At 38.4% G+C, this 22515-nt stretch overlaps 1 protein-coding gene and 1 long non-coding RNA gene across 2 annotated transcripts in view; one reads left to right on the top strand and one right to left on the bottom strand.

Annotated features, from left to right (window-relative positions):
• Positions 1–22515, bottom strand: part of LOC122478369 (ankyrin repeat domain-containing protein 26-like) — a 50814-nt gene that overhangs the window by 4545 nt on the left and 23754 nt on the right. Inside the window, exons 12-16 of the mRNA XM_043572008.1 lie at positions 19721–19773; positions 19287–19380; positions 5461–5748; positions 4707–4921; positions 3231–3459 (exon numbers count right to left, since the gene is read on the bottom strand). Of these exons, the coding sequence (XP_043427943.1) occupies positions 3231–3459; positions 4707–4921; positions 5461–5748; positions 19287–19380; positions 19721–19773 (879 nt within the window). The remainder of the gene's footprint in view (positions 1–3230; positions 3460–4706; positions 4922–5460; positions 5749–19286; positions 19381–19720; positions 19774–22515) is intronic.
• Positions 5908–8466, top strand: LOC122478372. Its single transcript, XR_006295970.1, has 2 exons — positions 5908–6598; positions 6775–8466. It is a non-coding gene; the product is annotated as an uncharacterized LOC122478372 (long non-coding RNA).

The following is a 22515-nucleotide window of genomic DNA, read 5'->3' as shown; positions in this document are numbered from 1 at the left end:
AAATTATTTTGAAGATATAAATGTCACTAATTTAGTCAAAATCCCGAATTTTGCGTAATAGACAAAAAGGGCTCAGAGAGAGTGTACCTTGCCTGAGATCATGAAACCAACTAGATGCAGACCAGGAATACACTTGTGGTCTTACCAAGCCTACAGTTCTATGCCAGTTACTTCCTCATAGTCAGGAAAAATACGTGTATTTTAAGTATAATTCAGAGAAAATGAATACATAAAACTTTGCCATGTGGCTCAGTAATGCTTAGGTATGAGGCACACAATAGTAGCTCTCTAAATTACAAATTTTAAAGTCATGAATGAAAATAAAGGAACAGAAATTATGTTAACTCCTTTTAGTAGCCGTCAATTTTTAAGCACAACTTTTTTAATTTTTTTTTTAAATTTTTTTTAATGTTTATTTATTTTTGAGACAGAGAAAGAGCATGAACGGGGGAGGGTCAGAGAGAGGGAGACACAGAATCTGAAACAGGCTCCAGGCTCTGAGCTGTCAGCACCGAGCCCGATGCGGGGCTCAAACTCACGCACCGCAAGATCATGACCTGAGCCAAAGTCGGCCGTTTAACCGACTGAGGCACCCAGGCACCCCAAGCACAACTTTTTTAAGCCACAGGACAGAGAACTTGAAAGAGAAGATCTTTAGGTGAAGCAAGCAAGCTGAAACTGAGGAAATTCTTCCTGAAAGCATTATTTATTCCTTCCAAAGAAAATTTGTTTTATCAAAATCAATCAACAAATGAGTGAACCCATGGTGTGGTTATTTATAGCAAAATTTAAAACCCAACACAGATTTCTCTTTCCCTTCTAGCATGCTTCTGTCTAACCTCTCATCATTCGTTGTATGTACAAAAGACACACTTCACTTTATTTATAATTTAAATCCAGTCGGAAATTATAGGTGAACCTTCACTTCTCACATGTGGACTTATCTCTGTCTCCCTCCCGAGGGGAAGGGAGACTTACCTAACAGGTGAATTTGGGAGAAGGAGCTAAGCAATGCTTCTGTGTTTCTGGATCTCCTCTTTGAAAAGATGTGCCTGCCCACAGTAACATGAATTTGGGTCTGCTCTCAGCTCTGTGGTAAGCACCCAGCCCCCGGGGTGGGGGTCAAGCATCTGTTTCCTCAATTTACAACTGTGTGGGGAAGTGCCCAATTTGGGAGGAATCCCAAAGTGGCTAACATAACCTAAATCATATCCTCCAGTTTGTTAGTGTTTATTAGTAATAAAGCTACTAAGTTTCTCTCCAACTCCCTGTCTCCTGTGTTCTGAATTTAGAAAGAGAAGAGCAGGGTTACTTGCTGCCTACCCAGTGTCACCTGTCACAGCTCCACCGAGAAAAATGACTAGACAGCACTTACAGAAACATTCTCTTCTTCCTTGACTTCATAATTAATGTACATTGTTCAAAAGCATCGCTCGCTCGAAAGAGAGAAAAAGTTGAAAGGAACCATTTTAGGAACAAACATAGAAAGCCAGACAAACTGAGGACACAGAGGAGTACATTCCAAATGAAAGAACATGACAAAACCTAAGAAAAAAAAAAACTAAGTGAAACAGAGATAAGTAATGTACCTCATAAAGAGTTCAAGGTAACGGTCATAAAGATGCTCAGTGAACTCGGGAGAAGAAAGAATGGATCCAGTGATAACATCAGAAGGAGATAGAAAATATAAAAAAGAACCAACCAGAGCTGAAGGATACAATAACAGAAATGACAAATACACTAGAGGGAATCAACAGCAGATAAGAAGATGCAGAAGAACAGATCAACAATTTGCAAGACAGGGTAGTAGAAATCATTCAAGTGAAAAAACAAAAAGAAAAAAGAATTTTAAAAATGAGGCTAGGTTAAGGGACTTGTGCGACAACATTCAGTGTAATAATACTTGCATTCAAGGGGTTCCAGAAAAAGAAAAGACAAAGGGGCAAAGAACTCATTTGAAGAAATAAAAGCTTCATTTTAAAAATTCAAATATTTGCTTGATTTAGCTATTTGTAAAATGCTCTACAATCACTCATCAAGATATTTTATAAAAATGGAAACAAAGGTGGTATAAGTCAAAAAAAAGGAAAAAGAAAAAAGAGTGACATAAATAAGAAAGCAATTAAAGATGTATTCTCATGTAAGAAAATAGCACCACTTTTAACTTAAAAGAGAAATTAACCTTTTTAGTGTTACAAGTTGATTTAATTCATAAAAAGGACTTACCATGGATTCTTTTTTTTTCTTTTTTTTTAGAGTAGCCTCCATGCTTAGCATAGAGCCCAATGCAGGACTTGAACTCATGACCCTGAGATCAAAACCTGAGCTGAGATCAAGAGTTAGACGCTGAACTGACTGAGCCACCCAGGCACCCTCATGGATTCTTTTAAATAGTAAACATTCATATGTCGTTAAGGGTTTGGAGGATGATCATTCACTGACATACAGGGGCGGACAGACTGGATTATAGCAAAACTTTCAAATGTTAATGAACCACTGCCAACTGAAAATAAGTCTAAGCATCTAAGTGTACCCGTGGTTACCAGGCAATAACATTTACTTTCTAAAATCAAATTTAAATGAAAGCTTTTCAAGAAATTTAAAATGGGTAAGTTTAGTTATATTTACTGAATACAGTTAATGCTAGGTGTCTCTTGTGGCACACCTGGGTGGCTCAGTTGTTTTTAGTGTCCAAATCTTGATTTTGACTCAGGTCATGATCTCATGGTTTTGAGACTGAGCCCCACATTCGGCTCTGTGCTGAGCATGAAACCTGCTTGGGATTCTCTTTCTCCCTCTCCTTTTGCCCCTCCCCGGCATGCACTCACTCATTCTCTCACTGAAACAAAATAAAAATAAGTATCTCTTAGAAATGAGAGATCAAGGGACTAATATATATATATATATATATATATATATATATATAATATATTAATATATTAATATTATATAATTAACATTATATATTAATGTTAATATTATATTAAATATTATATATTATATATTATAATATATTATATTTTATTATATTAAAATTATATTAATATTATATGAATATATTATATATATTATATATATATATATAAAATTTACCTCAGTTCTTTCTTAGCACATATAATGCTGACTTTTATCTCGTATGTGCTAGTTACTTAAACAACTCAGAATTTTGCCAAATTAAAAGAACAACATCAGATATCTGAAACCCAAACTAAACAGATAATATAACTAACCTTCCACAAGGAAGCCTCCCTGTCGTCATATGACGGCCGTGGGTTTAAGGTAGGAATCACTAAGTTTCCTCTTGGAGTAAGGTTTCCATTGAGCACTAAATTATTTTCAAAATGTCCACAATAAGGTGGTTCCAGGCCTGGGCTCATAGTAAGGGTCCTGAGTAAAGTTTGGTGCTGCTGTCTCTCCACAAGAAAATTTGTATTGCTCTCTGACAGTCTCTCCTTAGCCCTGTGAAGATTAAAAAACACAAATACATTTTCTTTTTCCCTAAATCATTCCTAAATGACATACATTTTTTTTTTAGGTTTCCATAATAGTAAATAGCATTTGCCATTGAACAGTGTTTTAACACTGAACATGTGACGGAGCACACCTAGTATCTAAAATTATACTTTTAAAATTGTTCTAAAGAAATACTTGTGTTTCCAGGGGCATTCCTAACTAACAATTCAAGTTAGGGAAGGGAGAGAAGTGGCTATCAGTGATGTACATGGGTTAACAAATAATACTTGCTGTCTTCTGGAATGGCTGTACTGACAGGATCCTTTAGGATGCCATTATATATACATACTTATATTTAGTAAACCTGTTTACAGATGTAAAACTAAACCATCCCTCAAAGACATTTTCAAGCGTTTGCTTTCACCACTCTTGTACATTTCACTCATTATCTCAAAGAAACTGAGCATTTGACACTGAGGAATCATTGAGACCAACAATCTCTAGGGGAGATAGTAGATGACAGACGTGTGATCAGAAAGAACTAAAACAGCTACCGAGGCAATTAGCTCATAACAGTTACCAAGGCACTGGAGGCAGAATCTGCCCTTTCTGTCTTCAGTCTTCCACATGCCTCCCTCCCACCATGGTGCTCTTTTAGCCACTTTGGGAATTATACTACCCTTCAGCCCTGTGTGAGTCTTTCTGTATTTCACCTGGATGCCTTTATGTAAAGTAGAAAAAAGCATAAAGGATAGTTTTTCTCAAGGCCCACTCTAGTAATCATACCAAAGGTCACAATCAAGAGAATAAATGTACCAAGCTGCCAGGATGAGTAGTAGTAGTACTTGGCCTTTTAGGTTAAAGATGTAATCTTCCAAAAAGAAACTCACCGACATTTCTATTTAGGGTAATTCTGACAAGCAATTTTATAATAATACGCTTCTAAATGAGAAAGCTTCGAACAATGCACTTAAAGACTAGCAGATCTGATCAATGGAAAATATACGGGGGGGGGGTGCGGGGGTGGGGGGGGGGAAGAGGTCCTGTAAAACTGAAAAAAAAGAAGAGGGATGCAAACTGTCCTGGACTAACATTTCAAAGGTAAGTTCACTTAGAAACCTCATTTTCCAAAATAACACGATCTAGTTGGCTTTCACTTCCTACTCATCTCATGATCTTGGCTCCACAGAAATTATGCTTTAGAGGCAAATTAATGAGCTAAATTTCTTGTCTATGATTCTGTTTTGACTTACCTGTTCAGCTTGTTTCTCAAGGACGTTGTAAGTTTTAATTCTTCTAGGTAGAGTTGCCTGTAGGTTTCCAACTCTGTTTTAGTAGAATCTGGAGAAGTCTTCATTGTAGAGACCTGAGATTCCAGATCTTTAATTCTAAGTTCCATTTGATTTCTCATTGAAGCATGGTTATTTTCTCTTAACTGGTCCAAGTTTTGTCGAGCTGCTGCTTGTGCCTAATGAAAAAAAAATTAACACGATAGTTTCAAAATAGGTATAATCTGAATAATTAATTATACCTGTTTCCTTTAGTTCTGAGTCAATGTTTCAGAGAGAAATTTTAAATGAAAAAAAGCTCAAGTGTACAATATCTATCATCAATGTCAACTGAATTAAACATGATTTATAAAATTAAAGTTCAAACATTCCTGTATTAGTATTCACGCAATCTGATAATTCAAATAATAGAATCAATGAGAAAATTTTAAAGGTCAACAATAAACTTAAGAATAATCCAAGTACAGTGCAATTTTGAAATCATAATTTTTCTTTTCCTCTTCATAGTGAGACTAGTTGTTTAAATCATCATTTTTTCTTATCCTCTCGATTTAGTAGGAATAATGATGAAAACTGAAATCTTTAAAGGGTGGAACAAATGCCTCCAGAAATCTACAAACTACCATAAAGCAAGTAGAGGAAACCCCTACAATACATCTATCCAAAATGTAATTTCCAGTAAAATGAGTTAAAGCACATTACAGATCAATCAATTAACCTGTAAAAACAGGTTGACTTCGTGTAATTTTTCTACTATGTCCAGTCGTGCTCTTTCTTCAATCTCCTGTTTATACTGCTCCACTTGACTGCGTTGTACCATATTCATTTCCATAAATTGTTTCAATTTTACTACTTCTTGCTGTAACTTCTTGTTGTTGCTCTCTAGTTTTTCACATTCTTCTTTGAAAGCTTTCATTGATAATGACTCTTGAAGAACTTGATTTTTTGCATCCAGGTGTAGATATTTTGAAGATGTAGTTTCCAGTTCTGTTGTAAGGACATCAGCCTGCATGAATAAAGCACTATAGTTTGGAAGGGAATGAAAAGAGTCTAACTCAAAACTACTATGAACATTTTTTTTTCAGATTTTAAGTAATCTCTACACCCAGTGTGAGGCTCACAATCTCAAGATCAAGAGTAACTGAGCCAGCCAGGCACTCAAATTTTTAAATAAACTCATTTGCAATAAAATGTTACCTGTCTTAGAATGTGGAACCTTAAACAAGTCAGAAAATCAAGAGACACGTTAAAGACATCAGGTGTTACTGAAATAGATCTTTGCTATCATTCTCTTTAGTACACAACATTTGCACTTGATTCTATACTTTTATTTTTTCTATGATTTTTTCATATCTTTCTTTCATAAAATAAGTCCCCTCTTAGGAGAAAGTCTCTTAGCCCTTCCCCCATCTTAACACTCCATAACTTTTAAAGAAGTTTTAGCAATATCGTATTGACTTATGTATGCCCAAGTCAAAAAATACGTCCCAAGATAAGACTCTGGAAATAAGACTCTAATTCATGAATCTATAAGTAAGGCTTCTAATGCCACGGCCTGTTTCTGAACTGCAAATGTTTTATGCTAATTTGAACTGCATTCCCAGGAGAAATGGTTCTCTGGGATGTGTTAAGAAATCACATCTCCCAGTATAAAACTTTAATTGGATGATCCACATACTTTTTTGAGGCTAAAAAAAAATTTAATTCAATACTGTTATCTTGTAATCCTTTGTTACTTTCTAGAAAATAAGAGATCATACTAAACAAAAACAACCACAACAACAAAACTGGCTGGAGTTTCAGTGATGCTGAGTTGGGAACGACTTCCATCCATTCTATATGATTGGTAAGACAAGGTGAGTGGATGTGGTGGTTTTATAAATTCGTTGATACTTCTGTGAAAATCCCTGCCCTTAAATATATGCTGGCTTCAGTAACTGGTTTCTAGTGAACAGAATATGCAGAACTGCTGTGATTTTTAAGGCCAGCTTAGAAAATGTGATACAGCTCCCATCTGACTTTCTTTCTCTAGGGAAGCTCACCCTTAGAACGCAGCCACCACGTGGCGAGGAATCCCAGGCTACCTAGTGAGTCTTCATGTAGATACTCCAGCTGAGACTAGCCAACGTCCTAGCCAAAGGCCAGCCTCAACAGCCAAACACGTGCATGAACAAGCCTTTAGATGATTCTAGTCTCCAGCTTCCAGTTATGCCAGCTGATGCCAAAAGAAGAAGAAATGAGTTGCCCTACTCTGCTGTGCCTAAAGATTGGTGAACAAGATAAATGCTGTTTTGAACTTCCAGGTGTTGAGGTAGCCTATAATGCAGCAGTAAATTGCTACCACAGATACTGATACTAAAAATGGTGTGCTGCTATTCAAAAAAACCTAAAACTAAACTTCCTTTGAACCAGGAGGTAGGTGGAACCTGGAAAGATGTAGAAAAGCGTAAGAATGAGACCCAAAAAGGGCCTCCACAAGACTCTTAGTGGAAACCTGATGGCCTGTGAAGAGGCTGACAGCAAGGGTTTCTAAGCAAGTGAAGAAAATGACACTGGAGGAAAGGGAAGTCATGCTACAAAATACCTGAAAGTAAAACGGATAGGAAAGAGAAACTAAAGAAAGACTATGCAACTGAAAGGAACCAGGACTTACTGGGTTCAAGTATCTGTTTCTCATTTACAGCCTCTCTACATGTTGAACTGTCAAATAATGCTAAAATAAAGAAATGGCTTTTTGGGTTAAGAGAAACTCCAGGGTGCTACCAGGAAAACAGAAAGATTTAAGGTATGCCTCCAATTTCTTTAAGGATCTTAAGAGTATAAGATTTTTTTTTAAGTGGGTTCCATACCCGACATGGGGCTTAAACTCAGCACCCAGAGATCAAGTGTCACATGCTCTACCAACTGAGCCAGACAGGAGCCCCAAGAGTAGACGAATTTTAAAGGCATTGTCCTATAAGAGCTTCACAGGAAACCTGAAGCGAAAAGCTTATCTCAAAAGGACTTGGGAGGGTCGCTTTGCTAAAACACGGCATGAAATCCAGTAATATTTACAGAAAACTAAAAAAGGTAAGAGATTTATAGTAGCAAACATACTATTTGCTACCTTGGACTAAAAGAGACCAAATAGTGCAAAATGAAAAGAGGCCTTTGGGTCTTACAAGTCCCACAGGGAGGAAGCAGGATGAAAAAACAGCTGCAAATACAGGTCATTCCTTATGAAAAGGAAGGAACCAAGAGCTCAAAGAGTAAAGAAAGGGAAGAGACATGGAGAAAGTATTCCCGTGGTTAGGACTAAGTCCTATCTTAAGAACTGACAACATGCATCAGGCTATATTTCAAAACTCTTGTGGACTAGGGTGCTTCCCATCTTCTTTTTCTGAATGGGTGAGTCCTCAGCAGTTGACTAGAATGTTGCATTTGTGAGTGGTAAATCACTGTCTCTTTCATTCTCAAGTCCTCACATTGAGAACCCTTGCACTGAAGAGGCTATATTTGAGATACCATAACCCAGGCAGCTTATCCCCACTGCACCCGATTAAGATGGTCAGATCTTGGACTCAAGCCCTGAACCTGATGCCATGATAACTGAGACTTGCAGGAGGTATTGGAGGGGGAGGGGAGTGAATGTATTTTTCAGGTGGGAGGAATACAAACATTTGTGGCCAGTGGGTAAAGTATACTGCTTTTTAAAGGTGTCCATAGGTTTTAAATATTAATTCCACTAAAAAAAAAGACCATGGAACAACCTTAGTGACTTGCTCCTAATGAACAGAATATGTGACTATGATCCTGTGTGTATTCCAAGTCTAGGTGACAAAACGCGATTCTGCCTTGCTCTGTATCTCAGGCTGCTAACTTGGAATCTAGCTCCCCGTCTAGTGAGGAAGCCTAGGCCACAAAGAGAGTCTAGGTGTGTCAGTTTAAGTGTTTCTGCTGCCTCCTGAACTGAAGTCCCAGACAACAGCCAGCACCAACCACCAGACGTTAGTGAACAAATCTTCAAATGGATCCAACCCCAAACCTTTCAGTTGCCCCACCTGAAGCTGAGCGGGGCAGAGACTAGCTGTCCTGGCCACACTTTTCCTAACAGATTTGTGAACAAAAGAAATCTAACCTTTGGGGAGTGTGTTAAGAAAAAAACAAAAACGATAAATTGAAATGTGGATTAAAAAAAAGAGATAAGATACATAAACTTGTATAGGAGAAATTGGTCTCCATTAAAGTAGGATGTAATAAATGTTAAGATTAATTTATTAACAACCAATGGTGCTAATGAGAAGAAGCAGATAACTAGAAGCAAGATCTAAGAAGTTTTTCTCTCAGTTTTTCCCCAGCTAGGATCATATTAACTGCTCATTTTCCATATATGGCCTTTATTATGTTGAGGTATGGTTCCTCTAAGCCTACTTTGTTGAAGTTTATATCATGAATGGATGTTATAGTTTGTCAAATTCTTTTTCTGCATCTATTGCAATGATATGACTTTATGCTTTTTTGAAAATTAATAGGAGGTATCACATTCATTGATTTGCAAATATTGAACCACCCCTGCAAACCAGGGATAAATCCCATTTGGTTACAGTGAATGATAGAATGATTTTTTTAATGTTTATTTATTTTGGAGAAGGAGCACAAGCAGGGGAGGGACAGAGAGAGAGGGAAATACAGAATCTGAAATAGGCTCCAGGGTCCAAGCTGTCAACAGAGCCTGACACTGGGCTCAAACCGACGGACCATGAGATCATAACCTGAGCTGAAATTGGATGCTTACCTCACTAAGCCACCCAGCTGCCTCTGCCCCTGGTGAATGATTTTTTAATGTATTGTTGGAATCAGTTTGCTTATTTTGTTGAAGATTTTTGCATGTTCATCAGAGATGCTGGCCTGTAATTCTCTCTGTGGTGTCTTTATCTGGTTTTGGTATCACGGTAAAGCTGGCATAGAATAAATTTGGAAGTTTCCCTTCCTTTTATGTTTTTCTGGAACAATTTGAAAAGGACAGGTTAAATTTTTTTTTTTTTTTGTATTAGCTCTTCTTTACATGTTAAAATTTACGTCTGAATTCATCTGGTCCTAGACTTGTGTTTGTTGAGAGTTTTTTGATTCCTGATTCAGTTTCCTTGCTGGTTATTGATTTTTTTTCAAAGTTTCTATTTCTTCTTGTTTTACTTTGGTAAGTTATATATTTCCAGGAATTTATTCAATTCTTCTAAGTTGTCCAACTTGTTGGCATACATTTTTCCACAATATTCTCTCATAAATGTTTGTATTTCTGTGGTGTTGGTTCTTATTTCTAGTCTCATATTTGTGGTTTCATTTATTTTGTTTTTTTCTATTTTCTTGTTGATTACTCTGGCTAACAACTTATCAGTTTTATTAATTTTTACAAAGAACCAGCTCTAGGTTTCATTGATTTGTTCTAGTATTATCTGTTTTTTGTTTGTCTATCATTCATTTCTGCTTTAATTTCTTTTTTTAATTTTATTTTGAGAAAGACCACACATGAGTGGGGGATGGGCAGAGAGAGAGAGTGAGAGAGAGAAGGAAAGAGAGAATCCCAGACAGGTTCCATGCTGCCAGCAGAGAGCCTAACATGGGGCTCGATCTCGCAACTGTGAGATCATGACCTGAGCCAAAATCGAGAGTCAGACACTTAACCAGTTAAGCCACCCAAGGGCCCCCTGCTCTCATCATTATTACTTGCTTTCTTCTGTTGGCTTCAGGCTTCATTTGTTGTTCTTTTTCTAGCTCCTTTAGGTGTAAGGTTAGGTTGTTTGAAATTTTTCTTGCCCCTTGAAGTAGGCTTATATTGCTATGTACTTCCCTCTTAGGACCACTTTTGCAGGATCTCAAAGGTTTCAGACCATTGTTTTTTTTTGTTTTTTTTTTCATTTCCATTTGTATACACGTATTTTTTTTAAGTTTCTTCTTGTATCTCTTGCTTAACCCATTGCAGTGTAGTACCACGTTATTTAACCTGCATGTATTGTTTTTAATAATTAAGGCCTTTTTTTTTTATCCATTCTTGAGAATAGTCCATGTATAGTTGAAAACAACGTGTATTCTGTTTTAAGATGGAACGTTCTGAAAAAAATCTCTTAAATCCAATCTGGTCCACTCTGTCATTCAAAGCCATTGTTTCTTTTTTTTTTTTTATTAAATATATGAAATTTATTGTCAAATTGGTTTCCATACAACACTCAGTGCTCATCTCAACAGGTGCCCTCCTCAATACCCATCACCCACCCTCCACTCCCTCCCACCCCCATCAGCCCTCAGTTTGTTCTCAGTTTTTAAGAGTGTCTTATGCTTTGGCTCTCTTCCACACTAACATCTTTTTTTTTCCTTCCCCTCCCCCATGGATTCCTGTTAAGTTTCTCAGGATCCACATAAGAGTGAACACATATGATATCTGTCTTTCTCGTATGGCTCAAAGCCATTGTTTCTTTGGTGATTTTCTGTTAAGATGTATTTTTTGGTGATTTTTTTGTTAAGATATGTTGATGTAAATGGGGTGTTAAAGTACCCTATTACTGTCTTATTATCAATTAGTTCCTTTATGTTGGTTATTGTTTTATGTACTTGAGTGCTCTCATGGTGGGTGCATAAATATTTACAATTGTTAGATCTTCCTATTGGATTGTACCCTTTATTATGGTACAGTAGCATTCTTTGGCTCTTGCTACAGTCTTTGTTTTTGGTTTATTTATTTCGAGGGAGACAGAGTTGGGGAGGGACATAGAAAGGGGGAGAGAAAATTTCAAGCAGCCTCCATGCTGTCAGCCTGGAACCCAACATGGGGCTCAAAGCCACCAGCATAAGATCATGACCTGAGCCAAGACCTAGTCAGTCGCTCAAATGACTGAGGCACCCAGGTGCCCCACAGTCTTTGTTTTAAGGACTCTTTTGTCTAACAAAAGTATCACTATTTTTTCTTTTAACGTGATAAATTTTTCTCCATCCCCTCGCTTTCATTTTTTTTAATAGAATTTATTGTCAACTTGGCTAATATACAGTGTGTATAGTGTGCTCTTGGTTTTGGGAGTAGATTCCCGTGGTTCATCACTTATAGACAACACCCAGGGCTCATCCCAAAAAGTGCCCTCCTCAATGCCCACCACCCACTTTCCCTTCTTACCCACCGCCCCCCATCAACCCTCTATTTGTTCTCTACATTCGAGAGTCTCCTAAGGTTTGCCCCTCTCCTTCTCTGTTTGTAACTATTTTTCCCCTTCCCTTCCCCCACCGTCTTCTGTTACATTTCTCAAGTTCCACATAGGAGCAAAAACATATGATATCTGTCTTTCGGTGACTTATTTCATGTAGCATAATACCTTCTAGTTCCATCCATATTGCAAGAGATAGCACGATTTCACTCTTTCTCCTTGCCAGGTAGTATTTCAGTGTATATATAAACCACATCTCTTTATCCATTTATCAGTTGATGGGCATTTAGGCTTTTTCCAGAATTTGGCTATTGTTGAAAGCACTGCTATAGACACTGGAGTACATGTGCCCCTATGAATCAGCACTCCTGTATCCTTTGCATAAATTCCCAGTAGTGCTATTGAGGGGTCGTAGGGTAGTTTGATTTTCAATTGTTTTGAGGAACGTACGCACTGTTTTCCAGAGGGGCTGCACCAGTTTGCATTACCACCAACAGTGCAAGCATCCCCTCACTTTCAATCTGCAGGTGCCTTTATGTCTAAAATGAGGCTTTTACAGGCAGCATACAGATGGGTCTTGTTTTTTAATCCATCCTGTCACCCTAGGTCTTTTGGTTGGAGTGTTTATTCCATTTATATCCAAAGTAATTATTGACAGGTATGTATTTATTGTCATTTTACTACTTGTTTTGTGGTTGTTTCTGGAGATTTTCTCAAATCCTTTATTCTTTTTCTCCCTTTGATGTCTTTCTAATTTGCTTTCATGATATATTTGGATTTCTTTCTCTTTATTCTTTGCATGGTTATTAGTGGGTTTTGGTATATGATAAGCATTAATTTGTATATCACCTCTTCTGCGTGTAGCAGTCTATATTAAGTTGATGGTCACTTAAGTTAGAGCTCATTTTTTTTCTCCTCCCCATGTTTTGATAAGCTATTATATTGTACATCCTTTTTTGGGGCATTCCTTGAAGATTTTTTTTTTTTACAGAAACATACATTTTTTTACTGCTTTTACATTTCCTGCCTTTATACTGTCACTTTTGATCTCTCCTTTCCACTCAGAGTCCCCGATAATATTTCTTACAGGCTGATTTAGTGGTCACAAACTCCTTCCATTTTTGTTTGAGAAATTCTTTATCTCTCCTTCTATTATGAATGATAGCCTTACTGGATAGAGTATATTTGGCTGCAGATTCTTCTCATTCAGCACTTTGAATATATCATGCCATTTCCTTCTGCCTTGCAAAGTTTCTGTTGAAAAATCTCCTGCTAGCCTTGTGGGTTTTCCCTTGGAAGTGAATGTCTTATTTTGCTGCTTTTAAGATTTGTAGCAGTGGGGCGCCTTCGTGGCTCAGTCTGTGAAGCATGACTTGATCTTAGCTCAAGTGGTGACCTTGCAGTTCGTGCGTTTAAGCCCTCCAGTGGGCTCTGCGCTGACAGCACAGAGAGTGCCTGGGATTCTCTCTCTCTCTCTCTCTCTCTCTCTCTCACTCTGTCTCTCTCTCTGCCACTCCCCTGCTTGTGTCTGCGTTTTGTCACGGAAATAAAAAAAAAAAAAAACAAAAGCAAAAACAAAACACTAAAAAAAAAGATGTTAGCAGTATATTTTGCAAATTTAATTACAATATGTCTTGGGTGTTGATTTTGATGGAAGTTCTCTGTGCCTCCTGGATCTGGATGTCTGTTTTCTTCTCCACATTATGGAATTTTTCAGTTATTGTGTCTTCAAATCAGTTATCTGTCCCCTTCTCTCTGTCTTCTTCTTCTGGGACTCCTATCATATGAATGTTCTTACATTTGACGGAGTCACCGAGTGCCTTAAGTCTATTCTTGCATTGGATAATTCTTCTTTGTCTTCTTCAGCTTCACTGCTTTCCATTACTCTGTCTTCTAGGTCATTAATTTGTTCCTCTGCTTCTTCCAGCTTGCTGTTAATTTTTACTGCACTCTTCATCTCTGATTCTTCAACTCTTTTATGTCTGTGGTAAGGGTCTCTCGGATGTCTTCCATTCTTTTCTCAAGTCCAGTGAATATCCTTATGATCATGGTTTTAAATTCTCCATTAGGCGTGTTATTTACATCTGTCCCATTTAGGTCTCTGGCCACGGCCTTATCCTGTCCTTTCATTTGGGATAAATGCTTCTGTCTTTTCCTTTTGTCTAAGTATCTGCCAGCTTCTGTGTGTTAGAGAAGCCAGTTATGTCACCTGCTCCCGAAAGTAATGGACTTAGGAAAAAGACGTCGTGTAATGCCCAGGGTCTAGCACTTCAGGCAGTGTCACCAGTGTGTGCTGCATGTGTTCTGCTCTTGTGTTCTGGCTATGCTATCCTTTAGGCCAGTCGTCTGCAGAGGCTCTCCTTGCCTGGTCTGGTGAGTGTTTGGTCCCTGGCCTGAATGTAGCGGGTTTTAACTAGGTGTGCTCTGGTCTGCTTATGAAATGAGACCTGTCACCACCTCTACTGGAACTGAGGCCAAGGGAAGCTCTCTGGTTGGGAGATGTGGTGTGGGCAGGCATTTGTCCTGGTCTTCTGGGGGAGGGGTCTGCTGTGCTGGGACTCAAGCAAGAGTGATTGAGAAAGGTAGTTCCACCAGAGTGCAAGGGGGTGGTGTTTGGTGTAAGCAAGTTAGGTAACCAGTGTTAGCAATGCACTGCTTCCTGCAGGTGGCTTTATGTTTGTGGTGAGGGGCAGGAGAAGGAGTTGGTGCCAGCCAGCGGCTTTGTTCCTACAGACAGGTCTCTCTGAACTTTGCCCCTGAGGGACATGCTCTGAGAAGAGCAACTAATCTCCCCACTGTGTGCCCCAGGCACTCTTCAGACCACTGTACCCACGCTATATGCTCCCACGTTGTTTGCCTGCCCTCTGTCCATGAGCAGTGGAGTACCTCAGGGCTCTAAACCAGCTAAATCGGATGCCCTTGAAAACTCCAGACTTTACACACTACTGGTTGCAAGAACTCACGAAATGCAGGCCCTCTTGTTTTCCAAGCCAGTGGCTATGGGGAAATGTTCTCTTTGTGCGTTCCCCTGTGCATTTCTCTCTCTCACCCTTACCCACAACCTCGACTCCCTCCCCTCTGCAGAACCCAGGATCTGTTTCTCTTCTAGACGACATTTCTGCATCAAGGACCTTCTTTGATGTGGCCTCTTCTCTCCCTTTTGTTGTGGAGTTTGTTCTGTCAGTCTTCAGGTCGATTTCTGGGGTTTTTAGGGTGAGCTGATTGTTATCTAGTTGTATTCGTGGGATGAGGCAAGCCTAGAGTCCTCCTACTCCTCTGCCTTCTTCCTGTCTCTAAGATCTTTTTCTAAGATTCCCTTCAATTCCAACAATTCTTACAAGTAGACAGGAATGCCTCTTTAGAATGTCCCCTCAGGTTAAGGTAGAAGCACAGAGACCTACAATTTGAAGCACAATAGTTGAAAAACTAGAAAGAGTCAATTTGATAACCAAAATTGGGCCTTTGGTCTGATTTCAATGAAAGGAAATAGGAAGCTTTGAGTATTTTTTAATCCATTGAATACTCAATCTTCATTCTCCTTTCCTCAGTGAGGAAATAAAGAGAATGTCATGGAATCATTTTTCATCTTTTCAGTAGCAAAACAAATGTATTGTCCTTTAGCACTACTTAAATTAACTCCACATTCTCCTTTACCTTACTTCAACCTTGTTTGTGTGGGAAGGTAAGATCACTTCATCTTTGTGTTGTCCCACAATGCTTCTCCATATCATACAAGTTGGCTTCAAAAGTTTGTTGTCATTCAAATTACCAATCTAGTATTTGTCTCTGATAAATCAACTTAATACTACCGCAATTTGTACAGCTGTATTGTTTTAATGATATAATGTTTATTCCATTAATTATACGCTGAGCTAAAACATATAGCTAAGCATATCTTTCTATTCAAGTGAAAGAAGGGAAACAGGCTGCTGTGTTTTCCAAGAAAGTATGATCTGTGCCAAGCACAGGATTAACACCAGTGTTACACACAAGAACCAGGTCAGAAGAGGATCCCATTGTGAATTGCAAGATGATGGGTTAGCAAGATTGCTTAACAGGAAAGAGGAATAGCCTAGAGTTAATCTTTTCCTTCCTAGATGGTGAAAACTATGGATGAGTCTATGCATTATAATGAGATAATAAAATATAATGAAGTAAATGTTAGTAGACTGAGTCAAAAGATCCTATGGCCAAGATTTGATGGAAATGAAAGTGGGCAGCACTGACTGAGACACTAAAAGTTTGCCTCAACCTCTCAGGTCATGATCCCAGGTCATGGGATCAAGACCCCTGTCAGCCTCCACACTAAGTGTGAAGCCTGCTAAAATTCTCTCGTGTCTCTCTCTCTCTCTCTCTCTCTCTCTCTCTCTCTCTTTCTCTCCCTACACACCCCCTCGTCCTGCTTGTGCCCGCTCTAAAAAATATATAAATATAAATAAATAAATTAAACAAATAAATAAATAGAAGTCTGAACACACTAAAGAAAGAGCATTTTATCTTTTTGAGCCTGACTTCACATCGAGTCATGGGGTCAGCAAGGCAAAGGCTGGCAAAAGGGTCCTTCAAGAAACAAAAATCTCTATAGGAGCAAAGTTTAGTTCTACTGCATTGACTTTTTATTATTACATAAGTGACTGGTAATTTGCAAGATAACTAGGAAAAAGTTTTCATAAAATTTGTTATGGTACTGGCATAAGGACAGACATATAGATCAATGTATTAACATTGAGAATCTAAACATAAATTCTCACATTATAGTGAACTGATTTTCCACAAGGGTGACAGACAATTAAATGGAATAAGACTAGCCTTTGTAACAAACGGTACTGGGGCAAATGGATATCCACATGCAAAGCAATAAAATCAGACCTCTACCCCATAGCATATATACAAAATTAACTTAAAATCTAAGAGCTAAAATGATAAAACTCTTAGAAAAAAGCTTATGTGTATATGTTTATGACTGGATTTGACAATGATTTCTTAGACATGACACCAAAAGACAAAAGCAGATTAAGTTTACTTCATCAAAATTAAAAAGTACTATGCTTCAAATATCACCATCAAGAAAGTGAAAGGCAAGTGACTAAACAGGGGAAAATACCTGAAAATCCCATATCTACTAAGGGATTTGCATGTAGGACATTTAAATAACTCTTCCAATAATGAAAAGACAATCCAATATAAAAACGGGCAAAAGAATGGATTAGTTCTTTAAAGACGATACAGAAATGGATAATAATCACGTTAAAAGGGAGATGTTTGGGGTTCCTGGGTGGCTCAGTCAGTTAAGCTTCTGACTTGGGCTCAGGTCACGATCTCACGGTTCGTGGGTTCGAGCCCCGCATTGGGCTCTGTGCTGACAGCTGGGAGGGAGCCTTGAGCCTGTTTCAGATTCTGTGTCTCCCTCTCTCTGACCCTCCCCTGTTCACGCTCTGTCTTCCCTGTCTCAAAAATGAGTAAAACGTTAAAAAAATAAAAAAAGAAGATGTGAGATATATATATATATATATATATATATATATATATATATATATTCCATGGAGTATTACTCAGCAATCAAAAAAAAAGGAATCTTGCCATTTGTAACTACGTGTATGGAACTGGAGCGTATTATGCTAAGTGAAATTAGTAGGAGAAAGACAAAAATCATATAACTGCTCTCGTATGAGGACTTTAAGAGACAAAACAGATGAACAAAAGGGAAGGGAAACAAAAATAATATAAAAACAGGGAGGAGGACAAACACAGGAGACTCATAAATATGGAGAAAAAACTGAGGGTTGCTGGAGGGGTTGTGGGAGGGGGGATGTGCTAAATGGGCAAGGGGCATTAAGGAATCTACTCCTGAAATCATTGCTTCACTAAATGCTAACTAATTGGGATGCAAATTAAAAAATATATATAACTAAAGATACAACAAAAAGAGTAACGCCCCCCGCCCCACCAAAAAATTTCTCAACCCAGGAAGCCTCTGGTTGGGGATTCAGGAGATAAGGACCTTCTAGAGAAGGTCAGAGCAATGGACTGAGTTGGCTGAAAGCTATCTAAGTTTTTGTTTCATAGGGAACACCTTAAAGTGGCAGACAATTTCATGCCATAACCTTAATTCCTTTCTATAGGGATACACAGAAAATCCCTCGTTATTCTTTAATAAGCTTCATCAGTTTCGGATATCCTTACAAATTTTAGTTTTTGAGACCTTAAAGATTTCTGTAGGACACAGTAGCAGGACAACGCCTAGCACTCTCATTCATAGAAGACTGATCAACAGAGAGTCATGTTACTCACATGAAAAGTTCCCTGTTACTATGTGACTCATTTATAAGACGTCCAGAAAAGAAAATAATTTTCAATGTCTCTTCAGCCACAAAAAGGACCAGTCAACAGAATGTTCTAATTCCCCTGACGGGTATAGCTGTCTAATGAAACTTGCATGTATATTATATAGCTTTTGCGACTGACAGAAACGAGTTGGTCAGTGTATCTACCTCATTGGTCCCACTTAGGATGTACAATGAGAATCCTACAAAGGAGGGTGAGAGTGGGATGACATTCACTGTTCTGCTTGGAAAACAGTTGGGGTTTCACGACATATGAATAAATGAGAATCCTGAATGGCACATTAGTCTTTTCTGAGATTGAATTGTGAAATCTCTGAAAGGCTGATTAACTCAAGTGAGTGAAAAAAGAAAATGAGTTTCTGAACTTTCAATGGTAGGAGCACTATGTTACTAGGTAAGACCCTGACAGAGCAGCCATTTCTCCTTTTTCACTGGCGTTTCTTTTCCTTTACAAAATCCAACAAAGAGAAAAGTCCATTCCCTTGAGAAGGACGTTTGCATAACGACCTGCTAGTCATTCTTGATGAAGAGAATAAATTGCACACTTGTAATTACAAATTACAACAAATCATCATTAAAATAACCCCTTCTCAAACTCTCACTGAAGGGTTGAGACTACAAGAGAAAGTCAGATTTCAAGATGACATGATCACTCAAAGCGTGCGGAAGTTTGAAACATGCTGAAAAATATTAACAGGGACTCTCACACATCCGTACGCCAACGTTCACAGCAGCATTATTAACAGTAGCCAAAAGGTGGACTAAACCAAATGCTCACTGTGGTATATATAAAATGTTGCTTTTTTAGACTCTCACAATGTTTTTATGAAAATCTCACTATAAACATCATTATGAGTTCAATCAATTTCATCTCTATAGGAAAATTCCATCGCTAGTAGCAAATAGCAACAATATCAACCAAATATTTGGATAAGTGAGCCTTTCCATGTGATCCAAAACATTCTTATGTACTACTCCTAGTGAAATACAGATTCCTTTTCAGTAGGACAGACATTAAGCGACCAACTTACCAAACTTGTCTTTAACAAGTTGCTCGGAAGATTGTGAATGTGGGCCGCTTGTTGTTTGATGGTTTCTTCTGCCCTGGCATTTTGCACTTCTAGCCTAAAATGCAGACCTTAAGATAATTATTCTCACACATAAGTGTAAAACAATACCATATAATATCTGAACAAATGAGGGTCTTACAGAAATTCTTAAAATTGTATCAAGAGGAAGATTTGGGAATTGTGCCATTTTTCTCGTGTTTTGTGGATAAGGTGCAAAATAGAGAGATAATATCCCCAATTTTGCCTTTCAAAATAGCTCAAAGCTGGAATTTGTATCCAGCTTAACAATAATATACTGGCATAACAAGTATATTTCTCGTACTACACTGCTTATCTGCTGTATAAATAAGGTATTTTCTGTGAGGTTTAAATTATACTTTTGCATATGATCTTACGTCTTCTCCGCATATCTTATGTCCTTTGCCTCTCGATCCTTTGCCTCTTGCAACTAGAATAAAGAAAAAAAATAATTTTAACTACTGACAATCTAGTAAAACACCATCACCTGTTTTTGTAACCAAATGTTATTATTATTATTATTATTTTTTTACTTGGTGGGGCACAGAGAGACAGAGAGAGAGAACGCCCAAATGGGGAAGGGAGTCATAGAGAGAGACAGAGAAACTCATAAGCAGGCTCCAAGCTCAGGGTGAAGCCTGATGTGGGTCTCGGTCTCATGACCGGTCTCATGATGTGGAGTTTGGGATCATGACCTGAGCAGAAATTAAGAGTCAGGACGCTCAACCAACAAAGCCACCCAAGTGCCCCTGTAACTGAAATCTTATTGGACCCAGCCACACTCTCCCCTACACACTGATTGATGGCTACTTTTAGGTCATAACAAAAGAGTTCAGCTGCTACAACAGAGACTGTGGCCTACAAAGCCGAAAATGTTTCAATACTCTTCCAGAATAGTTAAACAAACTTACTCTCTTACAAAAACATAACGTTGTTAATGTTTATAAATTATATATGATCAGATAAACATACAAATGTATCTACTGGTCAAATGGAGGAAATATAGGAAATTACCTTATGGTAAACATTTCTGTTTTCATATTCCAAGCACTACATCAACTATGATTTTCAACATTCACATAGGTGAATGACATTCCTATTCTCGTGATTATGAAACTGAACATGCTATTTTCAGTGACAACGAGATATTTCATGGAAGAGTTTGACAAGCAATATCCTAGTAGGAGCCAGAAAGCCTGGGTCTGAATTCCCAATTCTGCTGGTTATGAGCTCTATGACCTTGAGCACACTCCCTAATACTTCCATGTCTCAGTCTTTGCATCTGTAAAATGAAGGTAATGACAGCACCTACTGGGGCACCTGAGTGGCTCAGTCGGTTCAGTGTGTTGCTTTTGATTTCTGCTCAGGACATGATCTCAGGCTCACGTGATTAAGCCCCACATCGGGCTCTACGTGGACAGCAAGGAGCCTGCTTGGAATTCTGTCTCTCTCTCTCTCTGTCTCTCTCTCTCTTTCTCACTCTCCCTACCTTCCCTTCCCCACAATCTGTCTCTCTCTCTCTCTCTTTGTCTCTCTCTCAAAATAAGGAACCTTAAAAAAATAATCTCAAAATAAATAATAATAGTATCTACCTAACTGGGATCTTGGTAATATAAATTTAGGAAATAATACATGAACAACTTAGAAGGGGACGTGGCACATAGTCAGCTCTAAGTGTATGCATTTAGCATGATTACTGTTGCTGTATTTTGCGTTCCAATACAATGAGATCGTTTAGGCAGGTGGCATGCCAATACAAGTGGCCCCGTATACAAACTATACTGAAGTTATTCTTCATATCACCACAAGTGGCAGCAAATGGGGAGGATGAGGCCCAGAGTCTCTCCTCAGTACTTCACACAACTTTCGCCAATGCCACTAGCAAACAGTACTTATTTTTCCTCTTATACTACTTGCAACTAACATCCTCTCTATACCCTCAGTGGACAATGCTCACGGAGTAAAATACAAATAGCACCGCCTAGAATGAGTAGTAGATGCTTTACATGACCATCAGAGGCAAGGGAAAGCCACTGATATGGAAATAATGGAGTCTTACTAAACCAAATTTCCTCAATCATTTCATGCCCATACTGTTTACGTTAGGCTGCTTTAGCACGTACTCTGGTGAAGAGATTAAGGCTTTGTGGTAACAGCATATCAGAAAAGCTGGCCCCAGAGCTTTGCAGTTGGTAAAGTGCTACAAATCTGTAAATCCCAGCACCGGCTGCATAAGGAAGAAAGATTTTAATTTCTCCTTTTCTATTAACCATTTGCTTAAGTTTGAAACTTTCTCCATCTATAACACTGCTTCTCCCCTTGCAGTGGACTCGAACATTCTTTAGTGAATCATCTCATCCACAGATTCAAGTTTTCTTCACTTATTCCTTCTTTTACACTAAAATCTAACTTCCACTAAGAAAATTTGAGGGTCATAAAGGACCTTTTTTCAAAAAAAACTTTATTAAAGTCTTTATCCTGCTTCACTTCTCAGCAGCAGCTGAGAAAAATGATCATACCCTCACTCTGCGCTTCTAGCCCCACCTTATTTCTGAAGGACGGCAACCCCTGACATTAAGTCCTTGCCCCTTGCTATCTGTGTTTTGAATTGCTCTTAAGGCTTCAAAACCAGATTCGCTAATTCACATTTCCAGCTTTGGCCCTTTTACCTAGGCCACGTGTACTTTTCGCTCTTCCATCTAGGTGCTCACAGACAGCATCTCAACCGCGCACTCAAAAATCATTACTTTCCTAGCAGTGCTATTGCTGGCTCATAAAGACAGATACCATATGGTTTCACTCTTATGTGGATCCCGAGAAACTTAACAGGAACCCATGGGGGAGGGGAAGGAAAAAAAAAGAGGTTAGAGTGCGAGAGAGCCAAAGCATAAGAGACTGTTAAAAACTGAGAACAAACTGAGGGTTGATGGGGGGTGGGAGGGAGGAGAGGGTGGGTGATGGATATTGAGGAGGGCACCTTTTGGGATGAGCACTGGGTGTTGTATGGAAACCAATTTGTCGATAAATTTCATATAAAAAATCATTACTTGACATGGAGTACCTTTGTAGACAGCTAATCGTGTACATTTTATTTGGACTCTTTTCGGTGTTACTTTGAGTGTGTTTTTCTTATTGAGTCTTAGGGAGCACCCTTACCCTTAGGATGCTGACC

This window comes from Prionailurus bengalensis, unplaced genomic scaffold (assembly GCF_016509475.1).
Source record: "Prionailurus bengalensis isolate Pbe53 unplaced genomic scaffold, Fcat_Pben_1.1_paternal_pri Un_scaffold_55, whole genome shotgun sequence".
NCBI lineage: Eukaryota > Metazoa > Chordata > Mammalia > Carnivora > Felidae > Prionailurus > Prionailurus bengalensis.
This window is presented reverse-complemented; position numbering and strand designations above follow the sequence as displayed.